Genomic DNA, 20,204 nt, shown 5'->3' on the forward strand with positions numbered 1-20,204 from the left:
AAAAAAAAAAAAAACATACGCCAGGAACAAACACATACGAAAACGGGGGCAGGGAGAATATGCAGCGTTGCTCTTGGCACTAGAAGTAATGACATCGCCACTAAGGTGCCGATAATCGAAACAGGAAACCAGAAGCGTCCAGTACGCTCGTCATCTACGAAACGACGCATGCAACGTTCTGCTGTCCGCATACCCATATCCAAAATTAGTGTCCACTTCTATAGAACAGGTACGGCACATCGAGGATTCGATACCTGTGCTTCAGTGGCCAGAATATACAGGCACTACACAGGGGGTGTTGACGTGACACCACGAACGCCATTTCGGCGTCGCAATGAAAAGTGAAGTAGGTAAAAATAAGCCGATTAAACAGATGCGGCGGCCTTCCGCCGCACTCAAAGGACGCTAAAATGGCGGACACTGTGGCTTGAGTGCATACCCCTATACCAATACGGTATGGGCCTAGAGCCATGTGCTTATGCACAGAAACCGCGTGACGAAAGCCCTGCTCATGCATAACAGTCACAGGCCCGTCTCGTCAAGGTTGTGCGCAAACTTAAGTCGGTTGAAAACGAAATCCGGTGGGAGACCATGTTTTTACAGTAGACTACTCGAAACACTTAATCATAGGTTTCCGCAATCCAAACCTTGTCTATGCTGAAAAATCGCACAAACAGGCATTTCTCGTTCGAATATCAGTGTTTCTGACGCACGCATGAAAATAAATTGGCGGTAATGCAACTACCGTACTTGAGTCATCTGTATACGTCAACTGAGGAAGACAACGTTCTAAACTGTGGTTGCCGGCAATCTCCCAAGATGTGTGTAAAAGCTGATTGCATACTCTAACCGTTTATGCAGGCAACAATCTGATCTACGTCACCGTGTACGGACCCAAGGGACCCTGCGACGAAGTGTTCGTCAAGCATCTGGGCCGCAACCTGTACCAGGTCAACTACGTGGTCAAGGACCGCGGCGACCACGTCGTGATCGTCAAATGGGGTGACGACCACATCCCAGGCAGCCCCTTCAAGGTCGAAGTGGTCTAGGCTCCGAAACTCTTCCGCCCGCCGCTTGCTTGGCCCTCCCCGGTCGCCGCCGCAAATGCCGAGCACGCGCAGCACGTGGGTGCTCTCGCACCGACGTCATGACACGGCCGCCATGACGGTGGCTCGCCTTCGCCGACACGGCAGTGATCCGGAACGCGATCCAGTGAGCCAGCCAACCAAAGATTGCCTTCACCTTATGCAATGCTCTGTGACTAGACAAACGCGACACGTAAGCATGTACTGGCCAATGCCGCGCCGCTCTCCTTATGACGTCACAACTCGTGCCATGCCCAACAAGTGACACCATCGGCAACCGGTGTCGTCTGCTAGCTGCACCCGAAGCGAGATGGCGCGACGCCGAGCCACTACAGTGCTTTGTTTTTTTACTGCGGAAACGGCCAACATGGCATCGGCCCACTGGACTTCGTTCTTGACCGCTGCTGTGCCAAAACGAGGGCTGCACAAAGAAATCCCAGAGACTGTTTTACCCGGTACCACATGAAAGTGCAGTTACGTCACGTGCAAAAAGCGTATCCAGCAGGAAGCACCTACGGCGGCTGTGCCCACTGCCACTGTGCTCCCCGCAGCCACCTGAAACGACCGTTGCCATATTCTACTGTAATAGCCCTTTCCTCTGCAAAGTGTACATTCAGAGTGTTGACCATTAAAAAGTGATGTGATAGAAAGCACAGTGGCCCACAATTTCGCTAGCTCCTCCCACGGGCGGTGTGCCCAAAAGCATGTGCTGTGTATAGCACAGTCACCTAGTGAGTTGATATCTGTGAATAAGCAAGAAGGTGAGCGCCCAGACATGACACTACCTTGTGGCTCCACAAATATTGGCCTGGAAAAGCGGCAGGACTTCAGAGAGGTAAAAAGTCACTCAGCTAGGCATTTCCTTTTACGTGTAATGCTGTTGAGCAATGCAGCAGGAGACAACAGCAAATGCTAGTTACGTGCAATGCAGCACACTACAGTCTTACACAAACTCAAAGAAAAAGGAAATTTTAATAAAATGGTAACCAATCTCATCAAAGGATAACTCTAGAACACAGCAAACAGATGCTACATCACAATCGTGACAATAAACTGTACTATGCCCTTCAGATCTATCTACAAGTAATTATAAACTGTCTCTTTACTATATTATACTAGGTGCCTCCTTTCATCCATTTTGAGTGTGTGGTGCAACATATATGCATTTGCAGAAACTTGTTTCTTTTTTTACTGAACAGCTTCAATAAAGTTTTCAATATTACTGCTTGGGTACAGGTCACATTCAAGCCATTTATGCCTAAAGGAACACGGATGACTTCTCTAACATTCTTCAGCATCACTGACAGCTAGTCCCATTCTTCAAAAAACTATGAGCTCAATCTTAGTCTAAGTGTGATGCGTCGTGAATGCACAGAGTGAGCAAATTACCAGCAACTTTTGCAAGTCACCTACCTAAAAGTCACTGCGTCGAATAAGCACTTGAAACAAAACACCAACAGTGCACACTTCTAAAAGGACACTGAGTGTCCCAGTGTGATACCACCAGTACACAAGGAGAACAGCATAGTGATGCCCTTTTCACTGGTCAACTGCCCACCGCAGTCACTTCGTTCAGAACGTCAATGCACCCGAGTGCGTGTGTTTGGTGAAAGTACACAACAAACCACACTGCAGCATAAATTCACTGTTGAAGCCCCAGTGCACAGGTAAACACAGCATAGCGCAAGAGTTTTGTACGAAGAGGCGTGAACACAGTCCAGCTTAATAAAAGACAAATCTGCAACCCTGTAGTTCTCGGGTGAGTAACACTTGACATCGGAGTATGAATCTTTCCAGAAAAAAAAAAAGAAAAAAAGTTGAGTCATCTGTATCTAAGATTCTGGTAAACAGACTTCAACACCACATTGCACACGGCTCTAAATAGGCACACAACTGTTATGTGTTGTCAGGAAAAAGTGTAGGAGGATCACTAATACTTGCTACTGCATGAGATAGTGCAACAGTGCGCTTGGGTGATTCGATCACTACGATGGTCGAAGTGCTACAAGAATGCACCCTGCTGCCCCAAGCTTGTGAGTCTCACTCTAATTCGAGCACAACCACAGATGACACAAGCGCTTCGTTGATCGTGTCCTAAGCTTGGCTAAAGTCCAAAAAGATTACTGCATTACAGTCATCCCTCCGCGATCCCAGGGCGAAGAGGTGGCACAAGTTTGGTGAAAGTTGCACGGCTCTCAATTTCTTGCTGGGTATTAAATCGTGCTTCTGAGTACCACACGTTGCATTTATCAGCCATCATAATTTGAGATGCGAGATAAAAAGACCAAGCCTTGCAAGCAAGAAAAAGAATACTGATGGAAGTAGAATAAAAATACTATTTCCAGAACTGCCACTCAAAACAAAGCAGGCTGTTAATGGCTCCAAGCTGCCTTTGGCTTCTCTCACGCAATGCTGATGACAAAGCAACCAAGATAAAAAAAAGTGACATCAGGTGAAGAGAGACCGAAGATCTGAACATGTGGTAGAAAAACTGTAGGCGATGGGGTTAAGTTGCAGCCACTGCGTTCCTAAGCACATGTGATGTTCACTTCCCTCAGCCTATGTTGATACAGTAGCAGCAGCCCCGGCCAGCAGGTTGTAAGTAAGCAATGCTCACCATCTTCTCCGCCTCGTGGCAAGAGCCAGAGCACGCACCTCTCAACTCTAGAGTGTGTGATTGCAGCAATTAATGCTTAAACACCTGCTCATTGCAGGGCATGTAATCGTGAAAAAAAATAAAACCACAAGACTTCTGAAACTAGACAGGCAAGAAGTAAAATCATAAAAACTTTCACACTTCTCCTTCCTGTCCACACAATCCTATCGTCTCGTATTATATTAACTAAACAGCTCTGAAGTTCTCAGTCGTAAATGGAAAAATGAAAAACATGGGAACCTGTGGAGATATCACTGGGAATGTCACAGCACCACGGCAGTGAGCCGGCGACGCGCCAAAAAGAGCGCACACAGGTCGGCTGTGTGTCACACGCGTCACCATCAAAGAAAAAAAAATTTTAAAAGAAAAAGAAATGAAGTAACAAACAGTGTTCATTGCAACTCTCCCAAGTAGAAGACGACGACGCCCTCTCGGCTGCACATCGGCCAAGTGCACAAGTCAAGACATGCTCAACATGACGACTGGCTGCACCCACATTGGAGGTCTGCTCATGACAGTGTCCCCCACATTTCTTTTTGCCCGGCCTGCTCACTCTCACTAGTCCTCGTGCAGTCAGTGAAGCATTGCACAAAAGCCGGCACTTCTCAGCTATTTTCATTTAGGTCTATGGCTCAGTCACTAGATGCTCGTCCCATTCAAAACGACGGCATGCTCCGGATGGTAGACCTGTGCACTCCGCTCGCAGAAGCCGCACTGGAGTGAGAAGGGGCCACTGCGGAGCGATGAGGAGTTGACACGCCTGATCACCTGATGCTGGGCCTGTAAGAAGGGTTTCGGTTCTTGACGGGCAGCGGATGAGCTTCCGTGTTGAGAACCCACTGGTCGAGTGGCAGCACCGAGTCATCGGAGAAGAGAAGGTAGAGGTACTTGAGCGTCTCCGCGAGGAAGAAGCTTTGCTGAACATCGTCCTTGGGCCCATCTGTCTGGTAGACATTCTTCAGGCCAGTGTAGCCACCCTCGACACGACAGTGCTTTTCCAGGGCCTGGTAATGAGCGAGCAAATTCCCATTCTCACTGCTAGGCCCCGCTAAATGCAAAAACAGCTACACCCAAGACTACTTATCTTTGAAATCAAAGTTTTGCTGGCGAGCATGGAGAATGGCAGAGTCTTATACATGCAGAGGCATGAAAAACACTGAGAGCAATGAAAATATGCACAAGCTACCAAGATGACATCCAATTCACCTAAATATAGTACAGTAGGCAGACTTGAAGGGGCCATGAAAATATGTTCATCTTATCAGAAGTTCATCTCAACAGGGATGCCTCAATAAAAGCTATGTGAGCATGTAGGTGTGTCCAAATAATACGTTACAAGAAAGTATAGAATAAAATGGCCTTTCAGCAAGAGGACAATTAGAAACCGAGTGTTTAAGGCATTATGCATGAAGTGACCTGAAGAGTGAGGGCATTACAAACTCACATTACTCTACCTGAAAAAGGCATTTGTCTTGTTTGCTCTTTCTTTCACTGGCTCTTTTCCTCTCTCTTTTGCAGCGACTGCTATACGTATTTTTTACTTCTGACTCTCGCTTTCCCTCCGGCTTTGGTAGCTGTGTGTCTCTCTCTCATGCCATTAGCAATGAAGCTGTTGACCTTACGAGCAGATCCCCTCCATGCCTTTCCGCCTGCGTAATGGTGCATGTGGCACCATTATCTGGCCATCTCTGCGCTGCGATAATGAGTGTTGTGATGCCACTTCAGTTGAAAATGCGCCACCGAAATTTTAAGCCCCAAACAAACGAGCAGATGTACTCGCCAACGCGCCTTTTGGCCTGCTGGAGGCAACGTGTGGTACGCGAAGTGCATGCAATACTGAGATCTGGCCATGTTGGATCTCTGCACAGAGTGCAGGCAGGTGCGAAGGTGCCCTGCCTTTTCCGAACAAGCAAGGAAACACGTTGCTGCAAGATAACTTCCCTGCACTTTTGTGCAAAAGTGAGCGGAAGCTATCCTATGGGGTGTGCAGTTTCTTGCACAGAAGCTTTTTATCATTTTTATTTCTGGGCTAGGCCACGCGCAAGTGCCAATGTGTGGGGGTCGCTGTGGTTTGCGGTAGCCACAATAGTTCATGTTAACCGAAGGACACGCAAAACAGTTTGTCTTAAATTTTTTTATTACTGAATCTTATGAGAAACCAACAAATGGTCGCACATCGTTTAGTTTTCCGAGAATTCATCTTAACTGCGTCAATCCTAACAGGAGCCTTATAAGAGGAGCAAATGGCCGGTGTCTCTTCTAATTTATACTGACAATAAATTCCCTTGAGCTTGTGCGAGACAAGAAGTGTATTTTTTTCCCAGGACAATTTCTTCCCGATTATGCAAATTGAAACCACATGTTCTTCTACAAATAAGCAACAAGGGTGTCTCCTGGTGTTCAAAAAGCCTGCTTGTTCACTGCAACTGAGTGCACACCCCCCATGACTACACTCTACTGCCTGTAACGCGAATGCAAGTAGCCTTCTTTGCACATCAAAATAAGGAAGAGAGGAATCTGAGCGACACAGGCACGTGTATGACAGCCAGGGACTCACCTGCGCTGCTTCCCATCCCCAGTCCCTGTACTTTTGATCCTTGGTCAGCCTCCACAGGTAGAAGTACGACTCTATCACTTCGGGCCGCAGAATGTAGTACTTCTCATTCTGCTTGGTGGCTCGAGCCTCCAGTTGTTCCGTGAATCGGAAGGATTCTGGACCTAGCTTGGTTGCTGTTTGTGAGAGAGGAAATGTGCCCTTTCTTTCATGATGTTACCAGAAGGTAATGGTGTTCGAAAAACTGACGTATAAGGCACTTGAAGGCATATAAGGCATATGTCCTAGATGAAAAACTTTGCACCCAGATCAGAGAAGAAAAAAGCGGCACCACACTGCAATGAACAACAGCTGGGAAGCTCCACTGATGTTGCCTGGCTCCCACCCACCCAGGAAAAGAGGGAAAGTCTTTTCTTCTTTTTTTTTTCTCCACAGTACTTCTCATTAGCAATGTAAAACATGGCATTCTGAAATTCCTACAGCATTCACAAAACTGTTGAGAAGAAAAGCTGAGCATAAGCATGCACTGGCCGGTGCTAGTCTTTCCAATGGAAGGAAAGACCAGACCGAGTTCCCTTCGAAGGTCAGAAAGTGGCAAACTTACGTGTCCTGTCGTACGACTCATGACAGGTGTTGGTAAGGTTCTTCGCTATGTCCATGAAGTGTTCCTTTGAAACAGATGGGTCATCCGAAAGCACCCACGACATCAGGGCATAGAAACCACCTGAGGAGGGCATGAAAAATCAAAGGTACTCAGCTGATGAACCATGTCTGCTTTCTGCTCTTGCAATCAGTCAGGCAACATACTCAACAAATAAAAGTGATGTACCATAATAAAAAAAATCAGCTAGATGGAAAATATCACACAAAATAAACTCCCACGATTTCCGCCCTATCCAGGATCAAGAAAGAGACAGAAGCAGAGTTTCCCTTTCCACTAAGAACTGACAGCCATTAGCACTAGGCTATAGCAGCTGGTCTAAATATGCTAGTGAAATGCTTTAAATATGATCATCACAGGCCCTATTATACCTTTTTTTTCCAGTAACAGCTTCATGAGGTGCAGCCTATGCTGAACAGCAATGCTGTTGGCATAATGCCATAACCAACAACAGCTCTCGTGTCCTCCCGCTGGACCAAAGGCAACGTCATCCAGACCGTTCCTAGCCATGACAAACAAGCAGGCTACACAGTGGGTTCTCTTAACAATGTGCCTCTGCTGCCATGCTCAGTAGGTTCGGTAGTGTGCACGTTTATGGAAAGGGCTTCAGTACACTTATCAATGCCACTTTTTCGCCCAAAAAATAACCAAATGTAGCCAAACAGTCAATACGGGAAAAACATTTTTTTTTCACACAATGGAGCATTCAGCACATGCATCTCCCATTTCTCACAAACAAAAAAATTGGCCCATTCTGGTGTTTTGATTCTAGATGACAAAGCAGAGGCAACAACCCACAGCTGGAGGACAAATACAGAATACAGGAAAGGAGAGCTGAAGCACTTCAAAGTTCTTTTAAGGATCCAGTTCATGCAATACACTTGATCCAACAGAGGACCATCCATGCAGCATGAACCTCCCTCTTGGGCAATCCGTCGGCTTTCCCCAAATGATGAAAGCAATCACCAGCAAAGCAAGCCAGGTGGTCCATCTTTGCCTCGATCCGGTCGTATTTAATTTCAGCCAGGTAGAGGAAGCCGCTTCGGGACTGCAGCAGCATCTTTGACTCAATAGCCTGGGCATAGCACAAAAAGCGCAACGGCAACGCCAACTGAGCCACTGAGTTATATACTGTGGTAAACAGTGGACTAGTGGAGTTACGAAAAACAAATAGAGAACAACTGTGGATAATTATGACTTTGGCACCATGTAGCCACTGACTGCACTGATATGAGTCAATCGAATGAAGCATTTAAACGTACCTACAGTAAAACAGCACCCCCTAATTAAACCTGGAATGCTTCTACATGGGCCATATCAACCAATGTGACAGAGAGAGAGAGGGGGGGGGCAAGCTTTGTTTAGAAGTTAATGCCGACGAGAACGACACTCTCATTGGTACTGCACAGATAAGGGTTCCAGGCTGAATGCGAGCTTGATGTGCACAACAAGCGACAACATAAGCATCCTCCCTCTGCTCAATGCTGATGCGTCTTACGCTCAGGACACATAATCTACCCTGATGAAGCTAGAAAAATATGAAAGAAATGTCTTTTGTAAATGACAAAATAGATTGAGCTTGACCTTGTTCCCTGATAGCTAGGTATTCTTGGGTCTCTATTTCTTTTTTGCTTCAGAGCTTTCACTGCACTTCAACTTAACATTCAGTAAAAAGTTAACACATGCCATCAAAAGTCAAGTCAACAAACGCAAAAAAAAAAAAACACCGCAAGCCACATAAAAAATGTGCATTGGTAATTATGTACCATAAAGTTACTGTAAACAGCCTGACAAAGATAAAAAAACAGAAAGAAAAGAGCAAAAACAGATGGTGAAAGTGATTTGTCAGAAGTACGTGGCTACAGCAGCAGCTCAATACAAACAATTGAGACAACACACTGTTTTAGAAAATGACTGTTGAATACATGAGGACACTATTTGTGTGAGCTAGTCAGTACGTTGGAAGCCAGTGCAAACAGCCTGACACAAATGAGGCAGCATGCACACAAAGAATGAGTTGTGCATGGCTAACCAGTGTGTCACTTCATCCACCAAACCGTAACAACCAAGACCATCCCAACATCACCCCTTCCTGGCATAAATGACGGAAATAAAAACAACTGCATTGCTGTTACCATCGGACAAAGACTTTGCCAAATAGTGTGATAAATAAATGACTGTGCAAACCTTGACAGCATCCAAGAGGAGACGCTTGGCCTGCACATCTTCGCCATCAGACTGGATCCATGCCTTGAGCAGGTACTCATAAAAGCTGTCTCCTAGGGCGCCCATGGACATGTGGTCTGCGCAACATGATCGCCAGACAATCAGCTCCTTTCATACACTACCGCAAATTAATATCAACTTCTTAAAGAACTTTCATGTTAAATACAAGAAATTTGGTGTATATTTTTGATCATAAATCCAGAGCGCAGCTAGATTTGTGCTGCATCATGCCAAGCAAACTGGAAAGGGTAAGGCATGCATCACACCACATAAATTCTGTCAATGCACAGAACACGTAACTCTGGGCTATAATAAAAGCAAGTGCTTACTAAAAGAATGCAGCCCATCCAATCCAAGAAAAACATTTCAACTGCACTGTTTTTACTACATGTCGCCGTGCACTATGACTTCAGAGAACGGTTAGAGCACTTTTTCCAATCTCGCTCTAAAAATAACCGTATTTGCACTTTCCACAGCCTTCCTAAAGAAATGTTCATGGCAAACACCTGAACACAGAAAGCAACCTGTTGCTAATAGTTTTTATTTCAGCAAACTGGCATAAGAGTGGACACAAAAATTACCTTAATGTTGTAACATGCCCAAGAATACCTCATGCTATTGTCAATCTCTTACTGAACATTACACGACTACATTCTCCTGGTGGCTCTACTGTTCAACACGTCAACTTTCTCAATCACGGGATGCCTCTTCAAAAGCCAAGCAAAGAACCTGTTTTTCAGCATAAATTTGCGCAAGGAGCGCGGCCAGATTTTGAAACTCTACTGTGATGCTTGCTTTTGATGTCATTCAGTTCACATCTCGAAATTTGAGGAATTTTTCATTCTGACCAGTTAAAAATGACAAAAAGGGTGACTCACGCTGTCCCCAGCGCCCCGTCTTGGGGTTGATGTAATTTGGGTAGAGGCCCTTAGGCTTGTCCAAGTCAGCGAGCACCTGGCGGACGCGGTCCACCTTCTCCCGGTAGACGGGGTTGCCCGTGATGTCACTCAGGTAGGCAAACTCCAAGTGCATGGTGCCCAGTTCGGCCAGGATGGAGCCACCGCTTGAGGCCCACGCGTAGTTTTTGCTCACTCCCCTGCAGCATGACAGCATGTGAGAAGGTTTGCAGAAGCAGCAGAATTTAAAGTAGTACCTCATTTATACTTAACACAGCTGAAATGCCCTGTAATAAAACTACATGGCACACCTTTCAAAACGTGCTGAGAAACCCTTCATGTTATGGCTTCCATTCCTTCCTTCTCAACATGCAGGCAAAAAAGAGCATGCAGATGCATGGCTGCTAAGAAAAATGACCAAATTCAATAGTAAAGCAGGCTGTAGAGTGAAACAGACTGCTACAATCTATTACAGCGTGGTCAGTCCCAAAATAAAGTGGGTAAAGGAAAGGGAGGAGGGGTTCAGGTAAGCATGAACCTAAGTGCTTGGGGAACAAGGAGCTCACCAAGGAACCAAACTGTTCCATGAAACCCAATTTGAGAGCTCTAACACAAGATGGAAGGTGGTGCCCTCCCAGAAATGCTGTTCTGTAAAGTATTCTGGAGTGCAAATTAGTGCACTTACTTGCATAATGAATGCCCCCTCTCCTTTATTCTTGGACAGTTTATGAAAAACTGAAGGTGCATTTATCTTCTAGGGTAATACAAATAATAAACAAAATAAAAACTGCATTCGGTATGCAAGTAAATATAACACAAGTGGTTGTAGTCTGGACAATCCCCTTTCCATCTTTCCCATCCACTTAAATCCTCAGAGAAAATAAGCCATAAAGAACATTTTGGAAAAGTTTGTTTCGCCATGCCTGACGCTTATTTGCTCTGCTCTAATTTATAGCATGCTTCAAGGCACATCAGTAAGCCAAGCAAGGCAAAACGAAACATACGTTTTGATGTTGATGAGGGCGTGAGGAATACCCTTGGGAGTGTTGAAAGCTGGAAGTAAGAGGCGAGCAATCTCCTCCGCCTTGTCCTTGAACATCTGCGGCAGGCACAAAAAAGGAAGGGAAGTGCTGCAGCCTTAGGGAGCACAACCTCTGAGCATACGTGGTAAGCTCTCATTGAGCACAGTACAAGGAGTACGCATTTTAATGTACACTGCAGACATGCACAAAAAAAAAACAATACAAGAGCTCAGTAAAGAGGCAACCCGATATTACATTAGACAAAAGTATATATTCCACAGCCACCATGGAAGCACACAATAAAGACCCGTAAGAAGCCGTACACGAATTTATATAAAAGGATTCCGCCACATTTTAGAACACACCCCAGTTTTTAACAGACCCTGTGACATTAGCATTATGCATGAAAAACCTAAACAAACGCTTTGTTGTGCTTTGCAAATGCAACTTTTTGATTCATTGATCTGACTGGCAAGCGAAATTCTAGAAGTTGAAATCGGAAAAATAATGTGGTACTTACGGAGTCGCCAGTCAAGGCGTAACATGACAACAGGCCACCAATAAACCGGATGTTGGTTTCGAAGACCGAGATGTCGGAACTCTGCAAAGAAGAATGACATGCCACCATTAAAGGGTAGCTCTGGATGATTTTTGTATATATTGAGCAAGATATTTCCTGGACCTCTCTCAGCTTACGTGAATTGTTTTACAAAATAACGAGCAAAACAATCATAAAACAGCAAAAACAAGGAAACAGAAACCAAAACTTGGTATTCACCAACACATGAAGTCATGGTTACCGTCACGAAACCTCCCACATGCACTTTGAATAGCTAAACTAGCGTGCGTGTAAGGGATAACTTCAATCATTATTTGTATGCAATGAACAAACAAAAACAAGCTTGAAATTTTTTTCTCCAGCAAACACGAGTAAATATTAATGGGTGTGTAGCCCGTGACCTCACACACACAAGGTTGCCCTTATTAAAAAACTTCATTTGCACTGAAAGAAAATGCCACCCAGCTGCAAAATTTCACAAACTGATCAGAAACCTACGGAGAACTTGCATCAAAAATTTGAGTAAAATGTGGTAATGTGAAAAAAACCTCGAAGTTGCCCTTTAAGGCCGCACACACCGTGCACGAAATTGTGCAAGTTTGTGTGTGCACACCGTGCACACACAAACTTGGAGGGCCCAAATTTACACAGAAGCCGTGGGTGCACCATACACATATGTCAATCACAAGTGCCAAGAAACATCTGCGGCCTTGAAGTACTAATGAGCCATGTCAGCTGCCTCCTGTTCAAATGTGGCTTTGCAAATGGAAAAAAAAAAAAAGACCCGGACCTAACAGGCAAACATAATGGAATGCTTCTTTCAAAGTAAGGGCAGCAAACGAAAAAAGCTTGTTTACCACATAGTGTAAAACTGTTTTTTTCTTAAAGGTCTTTGGAAAAAAAAATATAGAAAGAATTAAATGCCTATGAAATTTGCAGCAGGTCTGCAGTCAAATACAACAGCTGTAGCTTCATTCAAGAAATGGCAAGAACATACAAGGACAAAAGGCACATCTGCATGCTGATAGTTAGCAAAGAAATTTCTCTCGCCAGACGTAGAACTCTTATGAAAATCAGCTTGAGGAAATTTTACTGTTGCTGACTGCCAAATCCTATAGGCAGAAAACAGCCCTAAAGAGGGGGTATGTCAAAATAATTATTCTCAATTCAAAGAATTGTAAAATGTAAGCAATTATGATACCTAAACATATCTCGGAACAGAAACAAATATTTTGCATTCACCAATGCAGCGTAGAGCAAGTTGACATACTAAGCTGATGACTTTGCAGAATGTGGGCTTGCCCAGCAACCTTCTTTTGTGTTATTTGTTTTTTTCCAATGCCATTTGAAATGCGCTGCAAAAACAAGTACACAAGAGCAGTGCACTCTTTGCTCTAAGATTAATGTCGTTTTAATGTATTGCCTGGGTGAAATTTGATGAGGTGGACACAAACGAAAACTTCAATAGTACCACACATCTGAATTGAGTGCACATTATGAAAAAGTGGGCACAGCATAGTGATTAAAAGACCCAATTTGACAAAACAGCAGCACCGTTCTTATGAGCAGCTGTCCTATTGCATACATTTTACTCTTTCGGCGCTTTCACTGTTGGCCAAGAAAGAACAACACAGCAAATGCTGGATGAGAAAAAGTTATCATGCCAACAATGAAGCTGTGGACTTAAGCTTGTTTAAACTTCAACATAGTCTGAAAATAGTTGAGGCTGTTGAATATGCTATTAAATTTGAAGGCAAGATTCGACAAAGAGTTATTTGATTCCGTAATCAAAAGACTAAAATGTCTGCACAACCCCACGGATGATTTAGTGTTTTTTCTTCCTCGCTAATGCAACACTCCTCCCTTTTTATTAACTGTTTACTGCCCACACAGCAACCCAAGTGGCAAACAAGTAGATCCTGAAGGTTTGGTGCCGATTTTTACATCAAAATTGAAAGTAACAACACCGACCACATCATTGAGGCTGAGGTTCTCGGCCACCCAATTTCTTGCTCGTTGAAATTCCTCAGCCATGCCCATGAGGTAGAGGGTGTCCATGCCGTCCACGATCGTTGCACCCATGGCCGTCTTGCCAAAGATACCTGCTGAGTGGCCTTTCTTCGACACGGGCCGCAACTCATTCTCTCCCCAGGCATAGCGCTCATAGTTGTCCCATGCATGCTTCATCATCTGGACAAGAAAAAAAAAAAAACACTCTTTCTCATTATCAAATCAAGGGGTACACATAAAGTAATGCAATGGTCAGCTTAGTGCCCCCTAGCACTGGAAAAGGAACTAGGCATGCTCAGTATCATTGCAGAACCCGTATTAAAGCTCTAGGTTTTGTGTCTGTGTGCCTCAATCATATAATGTTTGCAGTTTTTAGCCACCGCAATGGCTCAGTGGTTATGGTGCTCGACTGCTGACCCGAAAGATGTGGGTTTGATCCAGGCCACGGCGGTCACATTTTGATGAAGGCAAAATGCTAGGGGCCCATTCACTAAGCGATGTCATGCATGCACGTTAAAGAACCCCAGGTGGTCGAAATTATCTGGAGCCCTCCACTACGGCGTCCCTCATAGCTTCAATCACTTTGGGATGTTAAGCCCCACAGACCTTTAGTTTGCAGTTTTCACTTTTCAGACTGCAATTCTGGCAGCTCTGTGATAAGACAGATGTTAAGTTTCTCCACAAGCTTCAGTTGGATTTCATAAAACTTGCTCACTGAAAACTGTAGGATACAACACTTAAAACATACAGCAGGTGTTAGGAAAAAAAAACTGGATTATCAGCAAGTGTTTCAGAGCATTATGTGCACTGGAAGAGCGATACAAAGGCTAGCAGAAACATAAAGTTACAGACACTGAAACATAATGTGATGAAATCAGCTGTAGTGTAAAACGAACAAAATCTTAAAAGCTTCTAGAAAAAGTCTCCAAACAGAGACCACAATGGGAATGATAAAGCAGTGGCATATCAGCCCTGATCAGCCTGGCAAATATAGATAATCCAGAGAGCTGACAAGAGCATGTGACATATATGTACACATGTTCCAAGCAATTCATATTATCGTAAACTACAAGGGCTTGACAACTTGAGAGACAAACAACATGAAAAATGATAAGCAGGCTAACACAGGCAAAAATGGGGAAGTCATGCCCACAATATTTGAAAATGCACGCAATGTAGATAATTCAACCCCAGTGGTATTTAAATTGAACATTTATAAGTTTACAGACCACGTCAGTTATCCTGCACAAAAACAGGACAACCACTCAATGTAAAGCACCGCAGACATAGAATGTTGGTAACAATGCACAGATCCCATTGCAAGTTTGTGTAAACGCAAAGTCTCTCAAGAAGGAAACAGCTAAAGCAGCAATGTGCTAAAGAAACCATGCATAGATCATGCATACATCCATTGGGCCTACAAAATAAGGCTGTAGGGCAAAAGAGCTTCACCATGTTTACATCAACAACCAATTTTACAGGCAAGTAAGCGTCACAGCTCTCCAAAGCTGCAATGTCTGCAATTTCTAGGCCTAGATTTCATGAAACACATTAATCTCATGGAAAAGGCCGGGCAGTACTATAAATATAAGTAATTCCTGGTTCAACCACTGTCATCTTGCAGAGGCATCTTCGTATGAGCTGCACACTGCCGCAGTTTTGCAATACCTTTCTTCAGGCAATAAACTGTTCAGAGAAAACAAGAAAGGCACAACTATTCTGATTGTATTGCGCATGGTACAAATTCCTAGACGTGCGTTTCTGATGCAATGTATTTTATAACCTTGTCCAGTCATTAACCGTGAGCAAGCCCCAGCTCTCAACATCTTGCACACTTCCTTGCTTCAATGGGGAAGCAGGCTAATTAAACTCAATGAAGAGCATCAAGCTCAATCAGAAGGATTGCCAAGCGGCCTCAAGGAATGGCAGACCTTAAATATGTGCAGAGTAGTGCTGTAACTGGCAAGTGTGCCAGAAAACAAGTGCCAAAAGAAAAGGTTAACACTAGGGGATGCTGTAGAGACTCCCATTTCCAATCAAAACACAGGCTGTACATGTGTTTAATTGATTTGAGAACAAGGCAAACAACAGTACATAGTTTTTATTAAAAAAAGCTATTAGATTAAAGGCATTACTTATCAAATTATTTACAAGACTGAGTGATCAATATTTTTGGCAGCCTTCTCAGTGTAAATGCAAGAAGTTCCAAGGCACAGGGCCTTGCAGTGTGCTAACGTAGTCTAACAAGAAATGGTGTCCGTAATTTGTTTCTTCCTCAAGTCACAGTCAAAGGACTGTTATCGATGTGTTATAAAGCAGCTTGAGAACTTGAAGCATCAGAACATTTAATATAGTGCAAATTACCACAAACAGGACGTTCAGCATTTACAACCTTGGCACATGGGTTAGCTAACCAAAGGACAACTGCGTCACTTGAGATGAAATGGCATGCATTAATCAAGAAAGTGTGCACAAATTTCAAGGCAACTGTTGCGGCTGGAAGGTCAATGTTTGGTCTTGAAAGAGCTTGAGGTAGAAGTAACCTCCCTGAAGACGTGCTAGTGGTATACATGGCCATTAATAGTTACGACCGCAAGCTACCAACAGAGATGTCTACTGTGTCTTGGAACCCTCCCCTTATTCTGCTGATATGAAGATATCTCACCGATACCCACGCAAATAAAAGTGATCATAAAAAAAAAATAAGTACAACCCATTAGAACTGCAAATATTCTTGACAAAATCAAGTGAAGAACAACAGCTCATGAAATGCTTCTACCGACCTGTCTTGAGTGTTGTTTAGACAGTGCCCAACTGAAACAAAGTAACAAAGTCTCTGCCTGAGAATATCATGCATATCACAGGTAAGTTTCAGAGTAGTGCATAGAAGTGAAGGTGCCACTGTAAAGGCCAGATTAGGTAGGATGATATACACATTAGCACGTTTTTTACCATGTCATTACACAAAGCTTTGCGAGAAATAAAAACAATTTTAGAAATTAAAAGGCAAAGGCAAAAAATTCCAACATTTAAATTATACTTCTTTTGTAATCGACTGCACTATTAATCCATAAATGTCAAGACGACTATAATGCCGTCTGAGCAGTAGAAACACACAATAGATTAGAAAACAGGATGACGAAATTACACGTCTGTGAAGAATAATGATCAGCATTCAAACTGCGAGCTTTTCATTGTTTTAATTGTCCCATCTATCACTATCAGAAAAAGAGTGATATGATCACTGCATGGACAGAGAGAACACAAGAAAACCAAAAGCGCCATGTTGGAAAGAGTATCTAATAACCTCACTTCTATCAGTTTTAATATTCTTGACACGTATGCATTTAGAGGAAAACCAAACTGCAGCTGCAGGAGGAGCAGGGGCAGCCTGTCGAGACAGCTGCTGTGTACATAGCCACGTTGCTTCGTATGAAGCTCTGAAAACACCTGCTGCTTGCTGCAAAGTTTCACCGTGCAATGATCCTTGCCAGACAGCTTGGCTAGATTATCAGAGGAACAGAAGGTTGTTAGCTGCTGGCAGTCATAATCTTGTGAAGCAATTCCAAGGAACAGAAGGTTGTTAGCTGCTGGCAGTCATAATCTTGTGGAGCAATTCCAAACTGTTGGAATTGCTTCACAAGATTATGACTGCCAGCAGCTAACAACCTTCTGTTCCTCTGATAATCTAGCCAAGCTGTCTGGCAAAGATCAGTGCACGGTGAAACTTTGCAGCAAGCAGCAGGTGTTTTCAGAGCTTCATACGAAGCAACGTGGCTATGTACACAGCAGTTGTCTCGACAGGCTGCCCCTCCTCCTCCTGCAGCTGCAGTTTTGCTTTTCCTCTAAATGCATACGTGTCAAGAATATCAGACACGTAACAATGAGGTGCCCCAGCCTCCAGTAAAGCAGGCCAGGTATGTGGCTACTTGGCAAGACTTGAAAGAACTAAGTAAATAAATGAACAAGACAAGAGCAATAATGCTCTGCCTCAATACCTAGCATCCCTGGACTTGGGGGGTCTCTGAATAAATGTTTTGCTCTCTCTCTCAAGACCAATGCTAACAAGCAAGAGAAATGCCCATTGTCACAACAACCTAAGCAAACAAAAGCTCCTGTGCAATCAAGCTTTAGAGCAGAAAAAAAAAATTAAGAAAACTGCCTCAAACAGGGATCCAAAAAAATTTTCAAAATCCTCGACATTTTGATATAAACAGCACGTAAATAAATTCACACTAGTTTTGTTTAAAAAGGCCACGCAAGCAGTTCCCTGAGCAGCATGACGGCGCAGACTTTCATGAAAATTTGACATCAAGGTCATTACCAGCTACTGCGGTGCCTGCAAGTTTATTAAATGTTGTCTTCTTGCTTTCGTGTCATCATCATGTTTCCATGGAAGTCAGCGCGACTCTCTCTTCCCACCCAAATCGTATGATTGCTTTGTGGTTTGCACTGTACCATAACTGATGGCATGATGAAAATCATTACAATGATTTCCCACATCTGCTGTTACTGGAAGATCCACAAGCGTTTCAAAAGTCATGCCTGTGCTATGCTCTGTATCTACACTGCCTCATATTTAGGGTTGTCTGCTCTTGACATTTTCCCTATATGAAGTGCAACGTATTCCATTGTGCTAGGCTGTTCTTGACATTTTCTGTGCGATGTGCGACATTCTATCGTGCATGTATTTTTGACAATGTCATGCTGTAAATATCACAGAGAAGTTGGAACTTTGCAACACTAAAGTAAGCTGGTCAAGCAGTTAACAGATACCATTCTGAGTCAAGCTCACCAAAGTAACAACAAAGTAGCCCATTTAATCAATATAAATACAAGCATACATGTGGAAACAATAATGCAACATTTATAAAATACAGAGCTGAAGTTGCTGTGAAGAGCTACGGAGCCCGTGAGGAGACACAAGGACCTTTCGAAATATGATGCTATGCATGAAGGCAAGCTGCATTCTCAAATTAATCTGTGCGATTGAAAAGAATATTGATCAGGAGCAGTAGTAGCTGCTTTTTGTGTTAAGACATTTTTCTTCTGACAACTCTGAACACTGGCTATTTGCAGCCATTCTTCACTACGAAAAAATAAAGAAAGATAAATGCACAAAATCAAATGGCACACAATAAATGCAGCTCAGAAACGTTGCTTGTAGGAGGAGTCCAACACATTCCCCATCTATTTCTTGAATTCGCGTAAGCACCTGTTTATACGTGGTTTGTCATCTGCTACTTCACTATCAAGACGCATCATCGATGTCAGGAAGATAATGCTTTAAAGAAGCAGAGGAAATGGGATGCCAGCAACGTAAGTATTTGAAAGTACTTGAGCAAAATGCAGAACAAAACGCCAGATTACACCAGCCGTTCAGCTGGCTTCTTTCCCAGAAAGGAAGGGCACACGGCTAAGCGCTGTTGAAATTCCTGATAACTGCATCAGCAGATAAGGACGGGTCAGAGATGCAACACCGGCAGCTCGCATGGGGCGCGAAGCGCTATGTTCACTGCCAATGAATGCCGGGCAGTCGTGGACGAGAGAGAACCCGTTACTGACTCGTCCAGAGCAGCAGGCCGCACTCACCTCTCGAATTTTTTCTCTCCTTCTGAGATTCTCCGCATCTCTCTGGGCATCGGGTGCATGCGAAACCTGGGGCTTCGCGTCTGCGGCGGGTGCACCCGGACTCTGCTGGTGTTGCGGTCGGGCGACTGTCGAGGGACGCTTGGACGACGACGCAGGCCTGGCTTCGTCAGGTTTGGCCACCTGCATGGGAAGGCCTTGGCCGAGGTCCTGGATAATCTTCTCCTGTAGCTTGTTTCGGTCCTCGGCCTTGTGCGGGTCTTCTTCGTCGGCGGCGATGCCGTTGTGACGGGGCACGTTGTCGTCAATCGCTTGCGGCGGCGGTAGGAGGAGATCTGGCCCAGCGTTTTTTATGTGGCGATAGGCGTTGGATGCCCGGAGTTCAGGCAAGTAAAACACGGCCCCGATGCAAACCATCAGGAAGGTGGCCAGCACCAACACGACAATGTATTTCTCCCGCACTCGCAGCGTCTTACGAGCTGATCCGCCGGGCGCCCCACTGATATACTTGAAATATGTCGGAAGAACACCGGCAGATGCCATGATCGGGCCTTCCTTGGTGGCTGGGAACCGCCGCCACTCGCCCGCGACGGGAGTTCGCCTCGCTGCCGATGATGAGGAACTCCTACTCAATCGCCTCTCATCTCATGACGTAGCCCCGAAGCCGTACGCCAGCTGCGGCATGCAGCGAAAGCGGAAGCAGCGACACTGGCTGCTGCGACTAATGGACTAGACCGAGGTTTCTAAACTGGGCTCAGGGCGCGCAGCTGATCGCGACAGTGCGCTACTGCTAAACGTCCCCATTCCAGTCAACACAAACTATAAAGGCACCAATTCGCGACTAGCCAGACGAAGCCGTCAGCTCTCAGGTGCATGCTTGGCCTAGATTAGAGGAATAAGTATTCCGCTGAAAGAAACAGCCTTGATGCCGATGCCAACCAATGCC

General features: G+C 44.5%; 2 protein-coding genes across 3 annotated transcripts in view; one reads left to right on the forward strand and one right to left on the reverse strand.

The window, feature by feature from the left end:
* Positions 1 to 2,307, forward strand: part of cher (filamin A protein cher) — a 103,357-nt gene extending 101,050 nt beyond the window's left edge. For both annotated transcript variants that reach the window (XM_077631673.1, XM_077631674.1), the window contains exon 34: positions 862 to 2,307. In XM_077631673.1, coding sequence (XP_077487799.1) covers positions 862 to 1,049 — 188 coding nt within the window. In that variant the 3' untranslated portion in view covers positions 1,050 to 2,307. The remainder of the gene's footprint in view (positions 1 to 861) is intronic.
* On the reverse strand, positions 2,039 to 20,147 carry alpha-Man-Ia (alpha-Mannosidase class I a). Its single transcript, XM_077631675.1, has 10 exons — positions 19,262 to 20,147; positions 13,631 to 13,849; positions 11,621 to 11,701; positions 11,083 to 11,177; positions 10,061 to 10,278; positions 9,144 to 9,259; positions 7,923 to 8,031; positions 6,900 to 7,019; positions 6,299 to 6,471; positions 2,039 to 4,745 (listed from the first exon to the last, which is right to left on the reverse strand). The coding sequence occupies exons 1-10, from the start codon at positions 19,799 to 19,801 to the stop codon at positions 4,506 to 4,508; spliced, it is 1,911 nt and encodes a 636-aa protein (XP_077487801.1). The 5' UTR covers positions 19,802 to 20,147; the 3' UTR covers positions 2,039 to 4,505.
* Positions 20,148 to 20,204: the final 57 nt, after the last annotated feature.

Source organism: Amblyomma americanum, chromosome 7 (assembly GCF_052857255.1).
Source record: "Amblyomma americanum isolate KBUSLIRL-KWMA chromosome 7, ASM5285725v1, whole genome shotgun sequence".
NCBI lineage: Eukaryota > Metazoa > Arthropoda > Arachnida > Ixodida > Ixodidae > Amblyomma > Amblyomma americanum.

Excerpts from the sequence above, each read along its gene's own strand:
- alpha-Man-Ia (XM_077631675.1), bottom strand. The coding sequence starts at position 19,801 with ATGGCATCTGCCGGTGTTCTTCCGACATATTTCAAGTATATCAGTGGG. Across the intron at positions 11,178-11,620 it reads ACGCCTTGACTGGCGACTCC|ATGTTCAAGGACAAGGCGGA; the intron begins GTAAGTACCACA and ends TGCCTGCCGCAG. Across the intron at positions 9,260-10,060 it reads GACGGGGCGCTGGGGACAGC|ACCACATGTCCATGGGCGCC; the intron begins GTGAGTCACCCT and ends CATGTTGCGCAG.